Genomic DNA, 24611 nt, shown 5'->3' on the forward strand with positions numbered 1-24611 from the left:
TGGTTTCGGCACGTAAAACCCCAACAATTATCGTATATAGGAATAGCCAGTGGGTACCTATTACGGTGAGGACGCACTTTCATCTACACACCAAAATAAAACCCTGTTTACGCACTTTTCTGGTTGAAGTGAGGGGCTACCGCAAAAAAAAAAAAAAAAAAATCTTGCGGGAGCTTATACAGCTTTGGCAGGATCGCTTGGCGTTGCACATCCCACAAGCGCCACAATACTTAAAATGTCTCGTTTCATTTCCCAGAAACAGCGCTGATATAGCAGAGTAACCACTCTCGCACAACGCATACAGAATGACCCACTGTAAACGCCACGACAAACACTGACATCTTCGATGAAACGTGCAACAAAGATGTTACATCCTTTGAGTTTTATTCTTCCCACGGACTACAATCATCATCAGTTTCGGGCGCGCTTAACCCACTGATCCTAGTGGAGATCAGTGGCTTAACCTCGTTATTTTTCATGTGGTACACTCACTCTGTAGTACGATGGTTGTTTTTGATTCAGACACCTACCACTCTACCAACATCGGCCAGACTGGTAGCTAGGTGTCTGAACCAAAGACTCATGGAACACAAGAGGAAGTCTTTCTGTACACTGCCGCGGGTGCGGCTTAAAAAATGGAAAGCCCTGTAAACCATTGTATGATTTGTGTAAGGTGGTACCGGGAAATATATGAACCAAGTCGTCCAGGAGAGGCTGATTTGATCACAAAGGTGTGTGAGTCGTGTAAGCGCGCTTCTTCCATTACGTTGTCTTCTAGAGAAATACAGTTTATGAGTATGTTCACGTGATACCAGCATTACAATCTTGTGACGTCATGAAAGAAAGTGTTGTTATACAGTTCTGGGAATAAGTGACCAGTTGAGAGTAAGTGCTCGTGTTGTCATCACCTTTTTCTGTCCTCAATTGTGTGCGCGCGTTTAAGTGTCCTGCAGTGGAAAACCAACTTACCAAATAAATCTGTGCTTATAAGTTTAAAGGCCCCTAAACTACCTCTGAGGATACGAAGTACGATCGCGTTATTATCTCCCAGCGTTTCCCGTCTTGGCGGCTCGATGCGTGGCGCTAGCTGCATTCTCACGTGACGTCAGGACGAAATAAGCTCTCCATCGGTCGACATAGGAAATATAGCTGTTGTGAATTGTAGCCTGCCTTGTTTTGCCGTGCAGTCACATGCACGCGCTCTTCCTTGTCTCGCACGAATATCGTGCGCGATGAACGGATTTCATTGCGTTATTCTGCGACTGCGCAAGCGGAGATAGCTGCGTGTGGTCGAGAAGCATGACATCCTGACTGGCTCAAGGCTTAGTCTGGCTTAGTGTTAACACTCCACGTGTTTTATGAAGAAATAAGCGTAAAGTAAAAATGGCGCTTGTAGGAAGTGTCGCGAAGACGAGAAATCGTGCTCTTGCCTTTGAACTCAAGGGGTTGTGCCAGCAAAACATATGGTATGGGAGGAAGGCTGGAGCCTTTCCTTCAAAGTTTCTGCCTGCCCCACCCCCCGCTTTCCCAGCCCAAGAGCACGGAGTCAAAACACAATGCATATGGTCCCATCCTTCGCTGCCCCCCTGGAGGGACTCACTTGTCGTGGGTGCCTTTTCCTCCCCCCCCCCCCTCCTTCCCCTTAAAAAAAAATCCTGGCACCACCCCTGTTCAACTCGGTGTGGCTTAGGCGCTCTTTAACATGTTGTTTTCTCAACTTAGTGCCAGAAATCAGTTCTGAACCAAATACGTGCAAAATTAGACAATGATTGTTGGTGAACGCCATTGACGCAAACGTTTTCAAATTTACCGCCATAACGGGAGCGATGTGGGCGACTCACTGGATAGTGTTGGCTATTGCAATAAGCGCAGAAACCGTAGCGTGGCGTAGCCAGTAGCCAATCGCCAAGCCGGTGTCGCGTTGGCGTTGCGGGAGTTCATCGTTTGCGAGCCGAAAATCGCCCGAGTGAGTTATTCTTTTTTTTTCTGCGCGTACCCGAATTACCTTTGGGTATTTGAGCTGATTGTTGAGAAGTGAAAGCTATAATTGAACACCTGTCTAATTGGGTGTTTAATGCTTTTGGTGTGCTACTTTACGGAGCGTGCTTCCGTGTGTTTCTTCTGTGTCTGCTAACGATGTTTCGCATTACAGTTTACTCTTTTCGTCCTTGAAATGTGGCTTTTCCTACCTCGGCGTTTGATGGGGCTCTCGGATGTAGCGAATACACGACTCCGTTACTGTTTCAATCATTTGCAGCCATGGCGGTCGCCGACCAGCCCTGCTACACTCTGCTCAACATACCGACAGACTCGGAACCTCCCAACGAGATGCAGCTGCGGAATGACCTGGGTGAGGCGACGCTTTCGTTTCGTGCATGGAAATCAGGGGGCGTAAATAGCCTGCCCAGTCACGAATTATGATGCACTGTCAAAAACGCGTCAACATTAGCAGGGCATCATGCCAAGGTACTCAGTATTATGTTTCAACAACATGAATGTGCTGTTTTGTGTGAGTTTCAGTAATTAATGTTTATGAGCGTTCAAATAATTATGTAATTATGCTGCTACCAACCACCTTCAGTGCTTCCATAAAGAGAATCAACTGTTAGGCCCGACACACATGCGCAGTTTGCTTTGTGGTTGTATTCTTTGAGAGGGGGGAAGAAAAATACTTTTCGCGTTGGTCCTGTACCGCGCCACGTCCAAAAGTCGTCGAACATGGTGGCGTCTCCAGCAGAGTGCACCTCTGCGGCAATACGCAGCACAATGAAATTAAAAGACCGGTAATTAATTGTCCGCGCAGGAAGCCTGCAGGAATGTGCAGACTGAGTGTCAAGCCATTTGAAGAAACACGTGACGTGTGACGTGACTTCGAACTTCGCAACCTCAAATGTGGACACCGTTACCGAAAGGGATAAATAAAGTCGGCGACAGCTGCCTTTGCTTCCCACATAATGAATATGAATGGGAGTGTAGTTGTACTAGTTGCAGTTCACGCCAAAAGTTGAAAGTTTTTGATGTGCATTTACTACTCGCGGAAATATTCCGTGACCCGAGTTCATGTTGCCATGTCTTTTGCCTTCAACCCATGTTGATATCGTGCCTACTGGCAGCAGTTGGCGATGTGGTGTTCAACGAGAATTGCAATACGGTGACCATTGTTGAAGGGCCCCCAAGCCTACACTGTAACACCGGCAAACAGGAAATTGGTTTCGGAAATGCCAGTAGCTGAAACAGTGCTTACATCACTGATTTTTTTCCTATGTCACCGTGCAGTGTTAGCACCACTTTGACCTCGGGCAGCATGTTGCAACTCAAACACACCCTGCACGGTTGGCGGTTTACTTAGAGGCTACCACACTCTTTGTACGACCGAGGGCTTGGGTTCGATTCTCGGCGCTGGCGGCCTGTTTCAACAGGGTTTAAATGCAAAAACGCTCATTTGTTTAAGTATTGGTGCACGCTGAGAAACTCCAGGTAATAAAAAATTAATCTGCTCACGTTTTTTTTTTTTTTTTTGCACGCATGCGCTTCAAATATGTCATAGTTTTGGAATGTCAAACCTTAGGTCATGTTGTTGGGCTAGTTGGTTCATTGATTCAGTAAACGAGTTTAAACTGAATGGAGAAGACATGTAAGAACATGGAAATGTGCACATTTTGTAAATGTTGTGTTGTTAGCTTTGTTTTCAGCACTTTGCCTGAAAAGACTATGAATGTTGGTAGCGCTGTTATCCCCATGTATATATCTCAGTGTCGTCAAATAAAGGATCATTATGTCTCTTTGGATTATGGAGGCTGGTTAGCTGTATGGTCCCGATACCACCTTGGCAACATGGTGTAAAAGAAACACATAAAGCACAGCAGAAACATAAAATGAGCACTTCCCTTCGTGTATGTGCGTGCTTATTTGTTCTTATGTTGCGTTAATATTGTGATTTAATTTTGATGCTGTGCATGCAGAGAAGGGCGACATGAAGACCAAGGCAGAGGCCCTGCGCAAGACGATCCAGCTGATGTTGAATGGTGAAAAGTACCCATCTCTGCTGATGACCATCATCCGCTTCGTGTTGCCCCTGCAAGACCACACCCTCAAAAAGCTGCTCCTCATCTTCTGGGAGATCGTGCCCAAGACAAGTCCCGATGGCAAGCTGCTGCAAGAGATGATCCTGGTCTGCGACGCCTACCGCAAGGACCTCCAGCACCCGAACGAGTTCATCCGCGGCTCCACGTTGCGCTTCCTCTGCAAGCTCCGTGAGGCGGAGCTGCTGGAGCCGCTCATGCCAGCCATCCGCGCCTGCCTTGAGCACCGGCATTCATACGTGCGGCGCAATGCGGTCCTCGCCGTGTTCACTATCTACAAGAGCTTTGACTTCCTAATCCCGGATGCGCCCGAACTGGTAGCTAACTTTCTGGAAGCCGAGCAGGACATGTCCTGCAAGCGTAATGCCTTCATGATGCTTGTGCACGTGGACCAGGAGCGGGCTTTGGCCTACCTAGACTCTTGCCTCGACCAGGTGCAGTCCTTCGGCGACATCCTGCAGTTGGTCATTGTGGAGCTCATCTACAAGGTAAATGCTGCTTCACTGGTACTTACCTCATACGAAAAAAATTGGCTCTCCAGCCACTTATAGTCGAAAGTTTCTACAGTGAAAATTTCAAAACTATAAACTGACCGGACGTTTCGTGACCGATTCGGTCCTTTCTTTAGAGGTGACTGTTCGGCTGGCTCCAAAGGTAGCGACTTGTCTTGGTGGTCACCCCTGAAGAAGGGACCGAATTGGTACTGAAACGTCGGGTCAGTTTGTAGCTATTAAATTTTCACTTTAGAAACTTTGGACTATACGTGGATAGACCGTTTATTTTTTTCCTGTGAATTTTCACCCAGTCAGGCAGATCTCTGTCGAATATGTTCACTTTTAAATGGTGCTTATCTGCGGGGCAGAAGCCTGTGGGCTTATCAAATGCATTTGACATTAGCAAGCAAAGGCCTCAGCAGGTAAAGCAGAACAGTGGGTACAAGAAAATTTACAGAAAAAACTTAAAAGTAATGTTGAACGGTACTTGAAGAGAACAGGGATTTTGTTATTGGTAGGGATGGCAGATCTGAACCATGAGACTGAAGTAACTAGAGGAATAATAATTTAATGCAACACATTTGGCAGGTATTTTCAGATCATAAATAGTATATCAGTACCCCTCAAGAGCAAAGAATATAAGAGCTCCATCTTACTGGTACTTCGCAAGTTTGTGAATACTGGCAAGGTTGCACGGGTTCAAAGCTTTGTGAATGAAGCTATGCAGCATTGTTATAAAGGTTGTACAAAAGTTTCAAATAAGTGCATTACAGTATAGCTCGTCATGAAAGGTTTAGGTGGAACAGTCTCACAAAAATAAGAAATGCAGAGGCAAAGAACAAAACACACTTATTGTGCTTTTATCCATTCCAGTGTTCAGAATTCATTGCTATGTTTCGCTAACAAGGCCGAATGCCTGCCTTTGTAAACATAGGGTTGTGTTGTTTTACTGGTTGTGATTGCGAACTGCAAACCATTGCAGTTGACTGTGCGCTCTGAAGATAGCCACCCTAACGTGCTTTTGTTTGTTTGCCTAGAAACTGGTAAACAAGATTGTGAGCAGAGTCCTATACATTGTTCAACATGATTAGTGGCCAGAGTTCCGAACCTTTAATAGCATAGCTCAAGCTGGTGTAATTTAGATCTTACTCCACCACTCTGTGTACGTTATGTACATAATGAAAAATTGGGGGACCCTTAAGCTTTGCTTCAAAGGGACACTAAAGGCAAATACTAATAATTTAATGTGGGAGTGAAAACTCATTTTACCGCAATATTATCAACAGCAGTGCCCTACTTACCAAGAAATTAAGCTAAATGTACCACACGATAGGCCCCATGAGTGGGATATTTTAGAAGTGATCCCGAGTGTGTGAGAGCTTCTGACTGCAATTAATCAGTAGTAATTAAACTAGCTGCAATAAAAAGTAACCTTCTGTGCATCAAGATACGTAATAAAATGCTCCTTGTCTGTTTCTGTTTGATTTATAGAACGAAAAACCGCTTGATGTTGCTATGGGGAATGGTACAAGTGGTTCAAAAGTTACATTTTAAACTGAGCAGGTCATGCCATCTTGGAGGCCATGGCAAAGAATTGCTCAATGGCCGTTGTTGCTGCTGTGGCATTCGCTACTTTCGCTCTGCTGCTACTAGTGTCAGCGGCCACGCAGTAAAGCTGGGCAATGTTGTGTACGGCAACAGTGACGTGAAAGTGTCCACTCTGAGGCGGGTAATTTGAAGTGCGCTCACACGATCCAGACCACTAAAAATGTGATTTTATTTCAGAATAAGCACTTCCTTGGCCCAAAAGTAGCACTACGATGTTTCTAGACCGCTGTTTCAGCAATCAACATTGACTTAATATTTACCTTTAGTATCCCTTTAAAGGGTTGAATGCGATAGCAATATCTTGTCCCTAGTGCGTATTTCAAACACTTAGTGTGTGAAATCTTTTCGAACTTGTTATGCACCCACTACGTGGCCTTAAAAAGCTGATAAACAACCCTGAGATCCAAAGCTTGATTTAAAGAAAAACATGTGTACTTTTGCTTTGTTAACGTGCTGCCACAAGAATTTTTGTAAATATGTGTTATTTTAAGAAGGTTACAGGGGCTAGAACATCGGTTTCAGCTAGTTTCATATTTTTGTGAGGCCTTTCCAACCTTCTACAGGTAGGGGAACCTATAGAAGGGTGTAGAAAGGTGGGGAGCCTGTGGTCTTGACTGGTTTAGACCAATCGACGAGCTGTGTGCTACGTCTAGTTGCCGGTCGCGACTTTGCATCACTGCACCTGAGAGGAGGATTGGTCAGGTGTAGGAAAGAAGTGCGGGAATTGTTTTTTGAAATATGGACCCTGTGCGACGCTGTAATATTTGGAAAACTAAATTGCATGGTCTACTCTACGAATTGACGAGCTTCTTTGGGGGGTGTAAAAAAAAAAAGTTCAGTGCCTTTTGATTGGCCCTTTAAAGGGAATAGGCGCAGTGACCTGTGTACCTTGTGTAGTGGGTGATCGGCTTTAATCTATGAAGTCGTGATAATTGCATGTTCTGACGCCCGATGGCAATGTACGCTTGTATCACGCATTGTTACTGCAGTATACATGTTCTGTTGTGAAGCGTATATACAGGACACACATGTTTGTGCAGTATGAAAGTTACTTTCACTGCATTTCCAAGCAGAGGAAGTTATTTTCACTGCATTCATAAGCAGACACGTGGCTGTGTGGTAGAACATCCTCTTGCCATGCAAACGACTCTGGTTTGATCCCCACTCAGACCCAGAATATTTATTTATTTTATTTTGCCTCTTTCTCTATTTTTCAGTCGCGCACAGGATGATAGTTTTTCGCTCACAACCAACGACACCGATGCTGGAATTCCTGAAAAACGAGCTCTTTAACGCTGTAGCGTTAATAAGCTTATGTCTGATACCCAGGTGTGTCACGCCAACCCTGCCGAGAGGTCCCGCTTCATCCGCTGCATCTACAACCTCCTCAACTCCAGCAGTCCAGCAGTGCGGTACGAGGCTGCCGGAACTCTCGTGACGCTCTCTGCTGCGCCCACTGCTATCAAGGTAGGCTCAGCCAAGACAGGAGCATATAAGGATACTCCTGTCCAATAGTTAATGTACCTGCCTGGGCCCTGTCATTTATACTTGTGCATACGCTATAGTGACTTCCATAAAGTGTAGTACCAACCAGCTTAGTGGGTCAACTCAATAAACGTACACTGAAGACAAAAATAAGCTGACCTGTTGTAGTAAATTGGCCACCTACTATACAGAAAACAAAAGCCACTTTTACTTTTGAATTTCTCACACCAGCTTACGGTAATCATTGATATTAATGCGCAGGCCTAGTTGAGTGCACATGAGTAAAAATACACCAGACTGTAATCAAGGCAGCAGAGTGCTAGCAAGGTTCAACAACTCCTGCTGCCACAAAACGGCCTGACAGTAAAATAATTACTTTTGAACAATGGCACTGGTGTTTGATTGTGGTATGAAAGACTGTGAGCTTTATCATTCGTTTTTTAGTCATTATTAACATTACACTCCGAACTTTGGAAAATTTACATTCTAGGACTCTCTGTCTACAAATACAGAACTACAAAGTTTGTGGGATCAGTCCAAGATGAAATGCAGGAAGGAGCTAGGAATAGTTATGTTTTAGCACTGACACTTCTTAACCTGACCATCTGTTTGATAATTCATTTTTTTTAAGGGGATCAAGATTATGCAAATCATTGCTCCTATTCTTCTCCTGAAGAAAAACCAGTCTTGGTGTGTTTTGTTCTAAAGAGAGATTTAATATAATATAATATAATTCAATGGAAAGTTGGAGGAGTTGGTTTGAGGACATCCTTAGAAACATTTTGGCGAGCACGCAGTGGATGGGAAAACGGAAGGCGACAAGACAGACTCCGGATTTAATTGCCACCAACAATGACCACTTTCTGGTTTCACCAAAATGCAGATCAGGTTTAGGCGTGCGATGAAGAGACTGTAATAATGTCCCTTTGAGGAATCTGAGTTGTATGTGTCTCTTACAGGCAGCTGCTACCTGCTACATTGAGCTGATTGTCAAGGAGAGTGACAACAACGTCAAGCTAATTGTGCTGGACCGGCTGATAGCGCTACGAGAGACACAGGAGCGCATTCTTCAGGAGCTGGCCATGGACGTGCTGAGAGTTCTCGCAGCCTCGGACCTGGAAGTTCGCCGGAAGACGCTCGCCCTCGCCCTGGACCTTGTCTCGTCACGCAATGTTGAAGAGATGGTCCTTGTTCTTCGGAAGGAAGTCGCCAAGACCCACAACACAGCCGAGCACGAGGATACCGGTCGTTACCGGCAGCTCCTCGTCCGGACTTTGCATTCCTGCTGCGTTCGCTTCCCTGATGCCGCACCCACCGTCATTCCAGTGCTCATGGAGTTCTTGTCCGACAACAACGAGCAGGCAGCGGCCGACGTGCTCGCCTTCGTGCGCGAGGCTGTGCAACGCTTTGAACAGCTGCGTCCCCTCGTTGTGGCGAGGCTGCTTGAGGTGTTCGGCTCCATCAAGTCGTCGCGCATTCACCGGGGCGCGCTCTGGCTTCTGGGCGAGTACTGCGCAAGCGTCGACGACATCCGCGCCTGCCTCGACGAGGTACGGCGGGCGTTGGGAGAGCTGCCACTCGTCGAGTCAGAGCTGCGCAAGTCGGCCCCCGATGCCTCCGCGACGGAAACGCCCCAGGCAGCTCCACCGACCACGGGCGGTTCGCAGCGTCTGGTGACGGCCGATGGCACTTATGCCACGCAGAGCGCCTTCAGCACCGCGCCTTCTACCACCACACAAGGCATGTGCTTGTGATTATTCCACTGAGAGGCACTTTCAAGGAGATTACAATATCTGTGTGCATGCCTGCTGCTGTTAATGCTGTCGTTTTAGTTTTTGACAGGTGCAGGTCTCAAAACTGAAATCAGTTTTTGGTACAGAATTACAAATTTGTAGACATAGCGCTGCAATTTTTTCTTTTATATTCTTTTCTCATCTGAAATGTTCGTTCTTTGATACAAAGCATATCACCCTTATCGGTTATATTATGCGACATTAATTGAACGTGCAAATTTTTATTTGTCTCGAGTTAAAGCCAAGGTTAGTTAAGCAGGCATTCAGTAGGTTTGAACAGTAGGACTCTGTCGCTGTCGATAAAAGTTCCCTTGTCCAACTTTACAGCGTCGCGCCCCCCTCTGCGAGGGTACCTCATGGAAGGAGACTTTTTTGTTGGGGCGGCCATGGCCTCTGACCTGACCAAGCTTGCTGTCCGCTACCTCTCCCTTGTCAAGGAGCCACGCAAACAAAACGTGAGTGTGAACAGAACTTGCATTCTCTCAGACATCGTATTGCTGCATTCAATGGTTCGCATCACATGTTAGGTCTGTTTCATTGGGAAGGGAAGCGATGGTACAAGGCAAGCGGTTGAAGCCATTGGGGGCAAACTTGCATCCCCTAAGCAGCATTAAAAAGTAGATTCTGTGTGTTTTTGTGTAACTAAAGAAAGATAAAGGACAGAGAGAATAGGCAGAGATATTAAACATTTTAGAAAAATCAGTATGCTACCCTATTGCAGTAGCAGGCATAATCGGTCTAGTTGGGGCTTTTTCATTTTCTAACAGAACATGGCACAGACACAAACACGTAAACTAGAAGAAAGAAGCAACACAGGTTCTGACTTGCAACTACAATTTATTAGTAAGGAAAGCTTACATATATTTGTCACATAATCTGGCTTCTGTTGCCCAAAGTAGAAAGGAAAACCAAATTAACAAGGATAAACAAGGGTCCAGAAACAAGTGCCTTAGGTGACACTCTCAGAACGCCTATGGGAAGCGAAAATCCTACAGCTGCTGATGTGATGGGCATTTGCGCATTTTTACTCACCTCTCCTAATATTAAAGGCTCCTATCAGTTCTCTGATGGTTTGTTTAGAGCATTTTGAGTCTGAGCTTGTATTGTTTCTGTCTTTCATCTCGTGTTTGTGTGTGTGGCATATTTTGTTGAAAAATGCTACCCTACTCTGGGGAAAGACATGCATACCATGTGGCAAAGATTGACAACATCTGAGCTTTGCTAAAGACATCTATTTTCCTCCCCGTCGAATTTGACGCTCTTGATCTAGCAAGTAACTCTATAGGTCGCAAGTATACTATTTTCAAACATGAAACATTTAATTGGAGACTATGCTCCCAGACAAAGTGGAAAGACAGTTGTCTTAAACTTCACGTCCCGCAAAACTCTTGCCTCAGGGTGTAGACACTTTTCTATTTAGGGTTTTTTTTCTACCAATAGATGAGTGTTGTGGAGGACATGAAATCGGGCCTCTGTTGGAACGTATAAATTCTGAGACATGACATGATTACATCAAAAGGTATCAACTTGAGTTTGCTGGCTTGGCTTCATAACAGGAAACAGCACAGACGCAGGGGACTTGTGCGTCTTTCTTATGTGTCTGTGCTGTACCCTGTTGTGATTACATAACTTTTATGTTTATGATTGTGTAATATTCACATACGTAATTAACATTTTTGTGTTAGATGATGCTTTAACCCCCTTGTAATAACCCTGTGGAAGCCTGGCATTAGGAATGAATGAGCATCGCCTACAATGTTCTTGTGGGCAGGCATTCGTTGCAGAGTGCATGCTGGTGATGACCTCTGTGCTCCACCTGGGCCGCTCGGGGCTGCCTTCGAAGGCGATCAACGACGACGACGCGGACCGCATCTGTCTCTGCCTCAAGATGCTCTCAGACCGTTCGCCCACTCTGCGATCTGTGTTTGGCCACGAGTGTCGACAGGCACTGTCGGCCATGCTGGCTGCCAAGGCCGAAGAAGAAGCAGAAACGCAGAAGGTGAGCAGGATACGACTCACCCGAATTTTCCATAGAACTTATGTATTTCGTCTCACTGTTCATCGTAATGATTGTTGCGAGTTTTACGTAAGATATTGCTATTGGGCGGTGCTGATTAATTTTTTTTGGTTAGCTCTTATAGTAGGCTCTCACTAAATTGAACCTGAAGGAACCAGGGAGGTATGTTTCGTTTAAAGGGATCACTGCACATAAAAACATTTTTAGAAGTGCTTTGTTGATTTAAACAATATTTTTGAATTTTATGTGGACCTGTGTGCTGATTTCAAAGATGCAAATTTTGTCCTGCATTTTAAGAGGCATACTTTGCCAAAACTGAGAGAGTTACAAAGTAATTAAGCAGATCAGGATGGCCTGGAATGAGTACAGAATGCAAGAAAACAATGGATGTTTTAAGCCCATTGGAACGAAAGTTGTGGTGTGTTGAATATTTGTGGAATATACATCCCAGCTTGATGTACACTTGTTTGCGAATGTTCAGCATACCTTATCTTTTGTTCGAAGGGATCCGCCATTCTGTACACTGTCTATTGTATTACACCGCCTATTGTATTCCAAAAGTAATTGAATATATGAACTCTGCACACTAATACATATACCTAAACTTGGCAAGTTTCATCTCAATCAGTAAAGAATCAAAAAGAAATTTTCAGAATTTATGGATTTTCGTTTACGGAGAGATAAACAGGCCTGCAGAATTCAAATACGAAGTAAATCATATTGGAGGCAGTTGTCCCATTTCACAAATACTTCCCTTTGAGAGATAGGCTTACTGAGCATCTACTGTTGTTGGCCACGAAAAAAAAAAGGGGGGGGGGGGGGACATGTATACTAGTGCACAGTACTCTTAAGGGCTGAACACCTGTGTAGGAAAAAAAAAATGCCTTTACGAAAATGCACTGTTCAGCCCACTGCATGCATTTTTGGAGGGATTTTGTGGAACCTTCTCGTTCACAGAGTCTATAAATGTGCATCCACTTTATTAAAATTTTCTCACTTCACAAGAATCAGGGTTGTTTGAGGCTCCGACTACTTGGTTTTCGGTAACTGCTGGAAATAGTGGTTTTATGTTAGTAGCCTTGAAATTTGATTACACTAAAGCCTCATTACCACGAAGTTGCATCTTACATGAAAATGAGTTTATGTCCAAATTTTTGTTATAAAGGTATATTCTAACAATATCTATTGCCAGACGATTCTTCATTTACTTCATTATAACCAATATTTAATGATAATTGGGTTTGTTATATCGAGGTCCGAGTGTACTCACTTGTACTTTGTTGCTATCTTCTCAAAAGGCCAAGCAAGCCAAGGGCATCACCGTCCATGCGGACGACCCAATCTGCTTTGGACAGCTCGCTGCTAAAGGAAGTACGGCTGGCACAGAGGTAGGTCTTGCTTTGTAACTTCATTTATCTTCAACGAGGCCTCAAACGAGACAACGACCAGCGATCGCTACCATCACCTCCACCAATTCAAACGAGGGTGTGTTAAAAGCAGAAGTCGCGACAACTGGACATGGCTTTTAATACCACAAGTGCCAAATAGCGGCGCAGGTAGCAATTGCTCGTCGTCATCTTTTCTCTTCCCCCTTGGTCAAGCCGCATGTCCAGTACCTTTATTACAATCTATGTATGTATTACTAATGCAGGAATGAGCTGGCACAATACTTGTGCACACATAATTCCAGTTTTTGTTGGTGTTTGCTTTTGCGGGATTATCTCTGTAGGAAGACTTGCAGAACTGACAAAGTTACAACTCTGTAGCCTGAAGCAGTGACAAACTGTGCTTGAGGAAGTATGTTTCTGTTTCTTGTCGCTGCTGATGTTGGCTTACAAAGCAAATCTCTTTGAAACGCACACCTGCATTTTTGTTGTGTATCGCTGGCATAGTGACTAGTTCATGATGCTAACAATACTCAACCAAATGAGTGCAATGTGCCTCTCTCTGTTAATCTGTGTGACACAGAGATCAACAGAATATTGGAAGACAGTGTTGAATGTGAACATCCCTTCTGTCCTTCTTCCTCTCGTGCATTCCTGCTTCTTTTACTCCCATTCCCCCCACCCCCTGCACGTCGTTGAGGTGACCATTATGAGAGAAACTGTTACAACAGTATGCTTTTTTCTTCATTTCCCTTTCCTAAGAACTTCTACGGGAGCAAAGTAGGGAGGGATGGCACGGCAAAACAAAATACGTCACAAGCGCCTCGTGACCTTGAGCACTTAAACAAAATACGTCACAAGCGCCTCGTGACCTTGAGCACTTCTTTTTTTTCTTCGCATGCGCGGCTTTTCAGTGCGATCACACGTGCATGCGTGGGCGAGTTGTGGTCCCCCGTGGTGGCCCCAGTGACGACCGAGCGCGCCATCTTCAAATCAGCCAATGGCTGATACAATGATTGTGACGAGGAATTTTTGAGCTTGTGGTGTCATTTGCCGAGAGAAGAGAATTTTTAGCTGGCTTGAAGAACTTGTTCTGAATTTCAGGACGCGTGCAGCGCTACAATATTTTGCTCGCATGTGCTCGGTACCCTCGACTACTGATCGGGAGCATTTCCTGACCATGCTCAACAAGTGTTGCAGTGCCCTTTTAAATTTGCAGGGTGGCTTCGCGGCATATTAAAATTTTCTTGGATGGGTGCTTTTCTGGCATAGCACTTCTGCACTGCAGTGAAACTACCTGTACAGGCCATTGCATGCGAATTAATATGCATCTATTCGTCCGTTGCGAATATGTACTTCGAAACTTTCAATAATCTAAACTAGAATTGAAGCGAGTTCGAACACTCTACTACTCATTCGAATGCTTCGAATATTCGCACAAGTCTAGAAAAGAGGTTAAAGAAAATGGGGCACTCGACAGAACCGAGGACGACTCGCTTCGGAAGGGCGGTGACAGCGGCCGCAACCATGATTCCCTATCAAACCGCGCGTGACTGGATTTGGCTGGTTAAAGTATGCACTACTTCCGTGATAGAAACATGTACATTTCGTTTGTACATTTCATTCATTTTTCTTTTTGTTAATGTATATACACTGCTTGCCTTAAAATATATACTTTCACAAATTATTTCTAATGTGTTAGCGAAATCTCCACATAGTTTGCGTATCATTATCGAAGCTCTAAAATATCGGAAAAAGAAGTGTGCAAATTATGCGAGTAAATACAGTAGTATTTTCTGCGTTGTCGTTTTCCTCTTCATGCCTGCTGATCCCGTGCCCTAGAGCCGCTCTGTCGTCCTTCCAACATATTATTAGTAACACTGTATCTGTGGCAAAACTATTCGTCCCTTTGTTATGACCGACAATTTGTTATATCCGTGTTCATTATATCGATGTGTGAGTGTAGGCAGCGTTTGTCTCTTGTGTCCTTGTTTCACCTCTCTTTCATCTTTTCCAGAACATGTTTGAGGTCAGCCTACATGCGGCCGTGGCTAGCAGCCGCAACGAAGACCTGCTCTCGGCCTCCAAGCTGTCCAAGGTGACCCAGCTGACAGGCTTCTCAGACCCAGTGTATGCCGAGGCATACGTGCACGTCAACCAGTACGACATTGCGCTCGACGTGCTCGTGGTCAACCAGACGGCTGACACCCTGCAGAGCTGCACCCTGGAGCTGGCCACCTTGGGTGACCTGCGCCTCGTCGAGAAGCCGACACCCGTCGTCCTGGCACCCCACGACTTCTGCAACATCCGCGCCACCGTCAAAGTGGCCTCAACCGAGAACGGCATCATCTTCGGGAACATCGGTCAGAAATTTCAATCTGGCTGGGCTTGTAGTTTCTAAATAGCATTAGGGCTGAAGTCACTGCTCCTAGTTATTGACAACTTAAAGTTTAGTGGCAACGATTCTCTCAAAAAGCTTCAATGCAATGCTCATTGTTTCTTGTGAGCATGTATTCATTACTTTGTAGCATCGACCAGAAGCATTTTAGGTTGATGACAGCATACAGTAGAAATGAGGTACCGTATAAACCAGAATATAAGCAGAGATACTTTCAATATAACTGCGAGCTAAAGTCACCCCTTGTCTGCAGCAGCAGTGTTTAGCCGACAGTACATCATAGTTTGGTAACATGTGGCTTGCATGCACAGTTTCCTAAAGTTAACTTGAGGGTACTCTGGCACTGCAATCACTCAGCGACCATGGGAACGATAGTCGGTACACAAATTTGCCTAGTTTTCGTTCTTGTAGGTTTCGAGGGCACTTGTGCCTTTGTTTATTGCTGTTTCGGTTTTGTTTCGAATAAAAGAACAGCAAGTTGTGATCTTTGTGATAGGATTTGAGTTGATCAGCCTAATGGTTAAGGTGGGGACATGCAACTGCTAAACCTTTGCTGAACTTAGTCTTGCAGTAAACCGGATTCAGGCCACACCGAGCGTAACGGAGCTAAACCTTTGCTGAACTTAGTCTTGCAGTAAAGCGGATTCAGGTCACACCGAGCGAAACGGAGCTAAACCTTTGCTCAACTTAGTCTTGCAGTAAATCGGATTCAGGCCGCACCAAGCGAAACGGAGCTAAACCTTTGCTGAACTTAGTCTTGCAGTAAACCGGATTCAGGCCACACCAAGCGAAACGGAGCTAAACCTTTGCTGAACTTAGTCTTGCAGTAAAGCGGATTCAGGCCACACCGAGCGTAACGGAGCTAAACCTTTGCTGAACTTAGTCTTGCAGTAAAGCGGAGTCAGGCCACACCGAGCGAAATGGATCTAAACCTTTGCTGAACTTAGTCTTGCAGTAAAGCGGAGTCAGGCCACACCGAGCGAAACGGATCTAAACCTTTGCTGAACTTAGTCTTGCAGTAAAGCGGATTCAGGTCACACCGAGCGAAACGGAGCTAAACCTTTGCTGAACTTCGTCTTGCAGTAAAGCGGATTCAGGCCACATCGAGCGTAACGGAGCTAAACCTTTGCTGAACTTAGTCTTGCAGTAAAGCGTATTCAGGTCACACCGAGCGAAACGGAGTTAAACTTTTGCTGAACTTAGTCCTGCAGTAAAGCGGATTCAGGCCACACCGAGCGAAACGGAGCTAAACCTTTGCTGAACTTAGTCTTGCAGTAAAGCGGATTCAGGCCACATCGAGCGTAACGGAGCTAAACCTTTGCTGAACTTAGTCCTGCAGTAAAGCGGATTCAGGCCACACCGAGCGTAATGGAGCTATACATTTGCTGAACTTAGTCTTGCAGTAAAGCGGAGTCAGGCCACACCGAGCGAAACGGATCTAAAACTTTGCTGAACTTAGTCTTGCAGTAAACCGGATTCAGGTCACACCGAGCGAAACGGAGCTAAACCTTTGCTGAACTTAGTCTTGCAGTAAAGAGGATTCAGGCCACATCGAGCGTAACAGAGCTATACCTTTGCTAAACTTAGTCTTGCAGTAAAGCGTATTCAGGTCACACCGAGCGAAACGGAGCTAAACCTTTGCTGAACTTAGTCTTGCAGTAAACCGGATTCAGGCCACACTGAGCGTAACGGAGCTAAACCTTTGCTGAACTTAGTTTGCAGTAAACCAGATTCAGGTCACACCGAGCTAAACGGAGCTAAACCTTTGCTGAACTTAGTCTTGCAGTAAAGAGGATTCAGGCCACACCGAGCGTTACGGAGCTAAACCTTTCTGAACTTAGTCTTGCAGTAAAGCGGATTCAGGGCACACCGAGCGAAACAGAGCTAAACCTCTGCTGAACTTAGTCTTGAAGTAAAGCGGATTCAGGTCACACCAAGCGAAAGGGAGCTAAACCTTTGCTGAACTTAGTCTTGCAGTAAAGCGGATTCAGGCCACACCAAGCGAAACGAGCTAAACCTTTGCTGAACTTAGTCTTGCAGTAAACCGGATTCAGGCCACACCGAGCGTAACGGAGCTAAATCTTTCCTGAACTTAGTCTTGCAGTAAACCGGAGTCAGGCCACACCGAGCGTAACGGAGCTAAACCTTTGCTGAACTTGATCTTGCAGTAAAGCGAATTCAGGGCACACCGAGCGAAACGGAGCTAAACCTTTGCTGAACTTAGTCTTGCAGTAAAGCGGATTCAGGTGACACCAAGCGAAACGGAGCTAAACCTTTGCTGAACTTAGTCTTGCAGTAAAGCGGATTCAGGCCACATCGAGCATAACGGAGCTATACGTTTGCTGAACTTAGTCTTGCAGTAAACCGGATTCAGGCCACACCGAGCATAACGGAGCTAAACCTTTGCTGAACTTATTCTTGCAGTAAATCGGATTCAGGCCACACCAAGCGAAACGGAGCTAAACCTTTGCTGAACTTAGTCTTGCAGTAAACCGGATTCAGGCCACACCAAGCGAAACGGAGCTAAACCTTTGCTGAACTTAGTCTTGCAGTAAAGCGGATTCTGGCCACACCGAGCGTAACGGAGCTAAACCTTTGCTGAACTTAGTCTTGCAGTAAAGCGGATTCAGGCCACATCGAGCATAACGGAGCTATACCTTTGCTGAACTTAGTCTTGCAGTAAACCGGAGTCAGGCCACACCGAGCGTAACGGAGCTAAACCTTTGCTGAACTTAGTCTTGCAGTAAAGGGAATTCAGGGCACACCGAGCAAAACGGAGCTAAACCTTTGCTGAACTTAGTCTTGCAGTAAAGCGGATTCAGGCCACACTGAGTGTAACGGAGCTAAACCTTTGCTGAACTTGTCTTGCAGTAAAGCGAATTCAGGCCACTCGGGGGTAACGGAGCTGAAAGAACGAAGATTAGACAAATTTGAAGGGTGCGCGAATATTCGAAATTTAGAATATTTTTCAAATAGTGTTTTCTATTCGATTCGATTCACACTGGAATTTAACTCTTCGAAACTATTCGAACTCCCCAAACACAAATAGATTCAATGTCAGATAAAAAGTGGCCCTTTAAGACTTTCAATATGCTCCACCTTATCCTACTCTCGTATTACGACAAAGTTGCCTTTAGGCTTCACTACAGTCGAACTTTTTAGAAGTGCAGCCGCCAGTTGAAAGTGGCCCCTTCAAGTTTCCTCGTTCCACTCTCGTATTGCGGCAAAGCTGCCTTTAGGTTTCAAGTACAGCGGTCAATTGAAAATGGTCCCTTCAAATTTTTAATATGCTTCAGCTCATCACACTCTGTATTGCAGCAAAGCTACTTTTAAGGCTCCAAGTCGCAAAGTATTGGCTTGAGAAACGCTCGTTCTAACATGACGCCCATAAATGTGGCAGAGGCGGGGGCTCAATTAATGCTGTTTTTGACTTGAAGTTTGGGAAGAAAGTTAAAAAAATCGGACACTGAAGATTTTCGACACACGAAATTTCAGATTTTTATATTATTTGTAGATGTCTAACAGGCAGATTGTAACTCTGGACTTGAATGAAAGAGAGGCTGGGGACATAGTATCTTTGTTTTTCATGTGTAAAGTGTTGCCGGCAACAGTTTGGTTGCACCAAATCATGTATATAATTACAATTGGTCTCTGCATTGCCTCATTCTTGATAAGACAACATTGAAACACCACGCTGCCAGTGCTTCATCAACCTATCCAAAAGAAATTCTTGCATGTCACTATCCTTTAATAAACGGTAAGAAGGAGAAGATGAAAGCTTGCAATAAAAAATTCATGAACAGGGGCTCGACACAGCCCCCGTTTACAGTTTTTTTTTATCTTCTGAAAACATGCTTAGGAATACTCTCCAACTTCTGCAAATTTAGATCAAAGTATTCGAAACATATGCTAGAAATATTTTTTTAAAATATTCGATTCGCACTCGCATGTCAATATTTGAATACGCTTCGTACCCAAAGTTTTGCTATTTGCATGGTCTACTTTTCAACATTCAATTTTTTTAACTTCCTGCACATCATTAATTATACCCCCACTTTGCCACATCTATAATTTCCACGTTGTAGCCAGCGTTCTTTTAGTACATTTGCGACTGCAGCGAAGCTTGAAAGGCAGCTTTGCCGCATTGCGAGTGTGTGAAGGGGTGAAGCGTATTAAAAACATGAAGGGGCCATTGCGAATTTGACGTTGACGTTATCTGTTTTCGAGAAGTTCGAATAGTAAAATGCCAATGCGGATCAAGTAGCAAGCACTATTATAAAAGTGGTGAAAATCTCGAATATTTGCACACCCTTACTGAGAATTGTTCTTACATTGGACTCTCAACTAGCCTTTGGCTGTTGGCTTAATCTGCTTTCGGAATTTGGGAACTATATTTTAACAGCCTCAAAGTTGGATTCAATCGAAAAGCAAGGCTGTAATTTTGGTGCGTCTTCGCTCCGCAAGCCACTGAGACATGCACCTTTTTTTTTTTTTTGGAAGGGGAAGGGGCAGCTTGTAATTCACGATCAATGCCTTGTTTAGCATTGCCCATACACATTAGGTGGTTTAGTCAACATTGGCGCTTCAAATCTCATAACACATGGTCATGGTGTCATTAAAGAAAGCTCACTTGCAGAGGCACAGTGCAGTGCCGTGTATGATTCATCAAAAGCTGCTGACTCAGTTGGGTTTACTTATGGTTTTACTTGCGGTTATGAATTGGGCGTCAGATGCCTTGTTGAAGTCAGTGCAGCTCCTGTGGTCTTAAGCATACCCTTCAATGCTCATAGATGACTGAAATAGTGCATGCCTTTCCTGACAATTCTAGGTTTTATCGCGCCATACTTGTGACAATCAGGAAGTGCCGATAAATGAGGCGAGCGTGGATTCCCATATGTAAAAGTGGTAGCAACATGCCTGCGTGATGGTAACACTTTTTTTTTTTCAAGACAGACAGAAGTGCCTGGGTGACTGGCTGCAGTTAAGCCTTTGTTCTTTGCCATGTGCAGTGTACGATGTCAGTGGTTCGACAAGTGACCGCAATGTCGTGGTCCTCAACGACATCCACATCGACATCATGGACTACATCGTGCCAGCCTCGTGTACAGACGCCGAGTTCCGCCAGATGTGGGCCGAATTCGAGTGGGAAAACAAGGGGAGTGTTCTATTGCTCAAATGGGAATGCAACAAAACGAAAAAAAAATTGTCAAAAGTGGCTTTGCACTTGTCGCTATAGTAACTGGCTCATCTGTGCAGCTTAACCTTGACATCAATGCTTTTTAGCAGTAGGTCTCACTGGCATAGCAAGTGTTTATAGAGTCTCTGTTTTGGCAGTCTGTGTGAGACCACACTGTGTGAATGTACACCAACAGGTATCTGTGAACACGTCGTTGTGTGACCTGCCTGCCTACCTGCAACACCTCATCCGCTCGACAAACATGAAGTGTCTGACACCAGAAAAGGTAGGTATCTGGAGGTTCAAAACATGCATGTAACTCAAACCACAATATAACGAACCTGGATATAATGAAATATCAGCTTTAACGAAGTAAATAAAAAAGTCTCGAAATAGATATTGTTGGGAACATACCTTTATATTGATTTTTTTGGATATAACAAACTTATTTTCCTGTAATATGCATCTTTGTTAAAATGAGGTTTGAGTGTAATGTCAAATTGCCAATTCTTGGTTCCTGTTGCTTGTTATTTATTGGTAATGCTGCAATTCTGGCATTCTGTGAATGTAGCACACGTTGAGTTACCTATTATGGCTCAATAACTACAGCAGATGCACGTTAAGCGGAACCTGAAGGGACCAAAAAAAGTGACTGGAGTTCCACATAGAAGTGAACAGGGGTGCAAAATGTTATAAAAGCAATCATACGAAAGGCAGTTCCATTTAACCAGTAGCTTTTTTATTTAATTAGGAGATTTATGTTTACTGAGAATTTCGTGTGATTACCCAACGATGCTCTTTAAGCTTGTATACCGGACTCGTGTTCCTTGTGGCAGTTGGGAGCTGGATTTTCTACCTAAATTATTTGAAAGTAACCATGACTACAACTTGAAGATATGTGCTTCATTTTCTTATTGTTCAGCAGTTAGCTTTGTCAAGACTTTGTTAAACTGACATTTCGTCGCAATTGGCCTTGAAATGTTTCTTTGTCTGAATTGCTTGCATTTTGCTGTGCCATATCACTAGCCTCAGTCAGCAGTGTCACCACTGCGTTCGTCACACTGTTGAGTTGACACACCATGCTCATTCAAAGAATGTGTTGCAGGCACACCTTACACATCAACCAGTATGTTGAGAACAATCGTATGCTAGTAAGGGAGCATTAGATAACTACTGGAAAGACTACTGAAGCCAAGGGCTCCACATGCTGCTGCTGTGTGACATGGGGTGTGGAAGTTGTCGCTATGTAGCTCTGCCGGTGAGCCGTATTCCACCTTGGAACAAAGAATGCACTCCTTGTTTGACTTGATTGAGAAAATTACCAACAGTTGTGATACCTTCTGATGTCAATTTAGAAAGCATATTTTGGAAAATGTTTTCAGTTCACTGGTCTTATGGCAGTGACAATAAACACGTTCTTTGTGCCGTGAACGTTTTTTTTTGCAACAGCACGCATTGCAAATACAGTCGACTCTTGTAAACGTAACCTGAAACGACAGAGAAGATACGTTTCATTTGCAGGAGTTTTATTTATCGAGTTCTGAACCACAGGTGCAGAATTCTAGAACAAACGCAATAGTAAGTCTACTGTACTATGGCACCATCTCTTAGTCTTGTGTCACACTTTATTTTCTTCTCACCCTCTTTCAAGACCTCTCCTCATTCACTTTCGTCTTTCGCTGTGTTCGTTCTCTCAGTTACAATGGACGAGGAATGCTGGTGCTCACTGCAGAAATGGGCGCTTAAGCTGTGCTTTAAGACGTCAGTTAGTAGCTTAGAAACATTGCTTAATGAACCTTTCTCAGAAAGCAGTGTCATTTTGTTCGTTATTAAACATGTGCAGGCTCTGTCGGGAGAGTGCGGCTTCATGGCTGCCAACCTGTATGCGCGGTCCATATTTGGTGAGGATGCTCTGGCTAATGTGAGCATCGAAAAGAATCCAAACACCCCCGATGCGCCTGTCGTGGGACACATCCGCATACGTGCAAAGAGCCAGGTATGCAGGTGTTTTTTTTTTTTTTTTTTTTTTTAGGAATACATTGTTGCGAGTTGGTTACTAATTGTGCTCAAACAATAGCCGTCTCCTGTCTCATGTTGTTGAACACTTTAACTTACTTTGTGACGTATTGAAAGGCACTTCTGCCTTTCGAGCATTTGTTATGCTGCACATTTTTTATTATAGTGTGCGAGTACTATGCTGTAGCTGCAGAAAGTGTGGTACAGTCAAGAATTACTGTGCTGGGCAGTACGAAGTGCGTAGAAGCCATGGTTCAGGGTCTAAACGTGCCAAAGGAAAAGGATGCAGAACCCAGCATCGGTGTCAAGGAGCTTCTATTCCACTCAGTGTTCTTCTTTGTCGCTGTGAAGCCATTCGACCCACATGACAATCTCGTCGGAGGTTCAATCAATTTACAAAGATGCCCATGCCTAAGGCCTAGTGCTTTGCGCATCCTTTGAGCAAATTATGTACGCACTACTTCCCTTTATGCATGTTCATGTGTGTGTTAGTGTGTGTGCATGTATATGTACACGTAAGATGTGTATAAATTAAGGCCCCGCCACGGTGGTCTAGTGGCTAAGGTACTCAGCTGCTGACACGCAGGTCGCAGGATCAAATCCCGGCTGTGGCGGCTGCATTTCCGATGGAGGCGGAAATGTTGTAGGCCTGCGTACTCGGATTTGGGTGCACGTTGAAGAACTCCAGGTGGTCGAAATTTCCGCGGCCCTCCACTATGGCGTCTCTCATAATCATATGGTGGTTTTGGGACGTTAAACCAACAAATAAATCAATCAATGTATAAATTAAAAAATTGGGGAACCCCCCAACTTCCCCATTTTCTATGCCCATGTCATACAATTACTGAGGTGATGCCGTGTCTGGTGTAAAATTTGGCATCTTAAACTTGTATGTAGAAGCATCGTTAAAAAAAGTTTTGTAAAAAAAACATTACTCTTTCTCCCCACAGGGTATGGCACTAAGTCTGGGCGACAAGATCAACAGCACTCAGAAGACGTCACCCAAAGTTGGTGCCTGAACCAATTAAAAGCTGGTCTTGCAATCTGCTAGGCCTGATTGTTTCGAGGCACGTTACAGGTACCACCCCTGATGCCTGCTTGTGAAACCTAGAGCCACTTGCTGCCTCCACTCGACCAGAGGTTGACTTACGCATTTCAAATATCTTTTGGAGGTGTGCTTCAGAGCCTAAGTCTACCAGTGACAAAAAGACTTGTTTTTGGGCAAGATGGTGCATACTTGGTGCAGATAGCTGAGGCACGAAAAAACATTTCATGAAACAGGAGGAGCAAGATTGGCGCTGTTCTTTCTTCCTTCTGCTCCTCCTGTTTCACGAAATCTTTTTTGCAGCTCAGTCATCTGCACCAACTACCAGTAACAACCATGCCTAGAAAAAGCCACATGTATGCTCGTTATCTGTTGGATGTAATTTTTTCCAAGGAACCAAGGTGTATCATTAAAAAGCTTCGCTGATGCACCAGTGCCACTGAAGGATGTCCTACATCTCGTATTTTCATGCTCATCTTACAGAATAGACAACTGGACAATTTGGTGCAAGTTCACCATTTCAGTTCTCTAATATGGTAGCACAATGTAGTCTAATCGTAGCACAGTCTAAGCAAAAAAGGAAAAAAATATGTGTTGAAGTCAGAGTTTCCCGCACTTGCCTTGAGAGAAAATCGGGGCTGCAAGCTGTTAGACTCGTGGGAATGCTGGGATATGTGAGATGCTGACTTAGCTTAGAAGCGCATCATTCACAAAGAGCTCGGTCACCTCGGAGACATGTCTGGCTTTAACGTGTTCCCTGCGTCACAATAGTTGATTTCTTATTGAAGGAGCACGTAGAAAGCTATGTCTTTTTTATCATTGCACAGAAAAGTTTTAACTTCTGAAACATCAGCATTGATGTACTATTTCACAATTCGTAAACACTAATGAACGACTGCTAAAATTGGAACACAGACAAGGCCAGTGTTCACTCTGCCACTGTTGTGTGTTTTTTTCTTGAGCCATTTGGTTATGCCATACAGGTGAGTGGATGTTCATTTTAGAATACAATACATGTATAAATGAGATCCACTTGTAAAAGCTTTGTTTTAGAGACTCCTTATGTGCCTAGTTGCATGTACATTTTAGCTAGTCTCGCTCAACACCAGCCA

The 24611-nt window shown here is 44.4% G+C and overlaps 1 protein-coding gene across 1 annotated transcript; it reads left to right on the forward strand.

The window, feature by feature from the left end:
• The first annotated feature begins 1831 nt into the window (after positions 1-1831).
• On the forward strand, positions 1832-23497 carry betaCOP (coatomer subunit beta). The gene is made up of 13 exons (XM_075870816.1): positions 1832-1966; positions 2258-2350; positions 3963-4570; positions 7514-7651; positions 8629-9409; positions 9790-9917; positions 11234-11461; positions 12778-12867; positions 14882-15227; positions 20272-20415; positions 20633-20724; positions 22282-22434; positions 23405-23497. The coding sequence occupies exons 2-13, from the start codon at positions 2260-2262 to the stop codon at positions 23471-23473; spliced, it is 2868 nt and encodes a 955-aa protein (XP_075726931.1). The 5' UTR covers positions 1832-1966; positions 2258-2259; the 3' UTR covers positions 23474-23497.
• Positions 23498-24611: the final 1114 nt, after the last annotated feature.

This window comes from Rhipicephalus microplus, chromosome 8 (assembly GCF_043290135.1).
Source record: "Rhipicephalus microplus isolate Deutch F79 chromosome 8, USDA_Rmic, whole genome shotgun sequence".
Lineage (NCBI taxonomy): Eukaryota > Metazoa > Arthropoda > Arachnida > Ixodida > Ixodidae > Rhipicephalus > Rhipicephalus microplus.

Bases quoted from the DNA above. Each gene is read 5' to 3' on its own strand.
- betaCOP (XM_075870816.1), top strand. From the start codon at position 2,260: ATGGCGGTCGCCGACCAGCCCTGCTACACTCTGCTCAACATACCGACA. The intron at 2,351-3,962 runs GTGAGGCGACGC...CTGTGCATGCAG, and splicing joins GCAGCTGCGGAATGACCTGG to AGAAGGGCGACATGAAGACC. The intron at 22,435-23,404 runs GTATGCAGGTGT...TTCTCCCCACAG, and splicing joins GCATACGTGCAAAGAGCCAG to GGTATGGCACTAAGTCTGGG.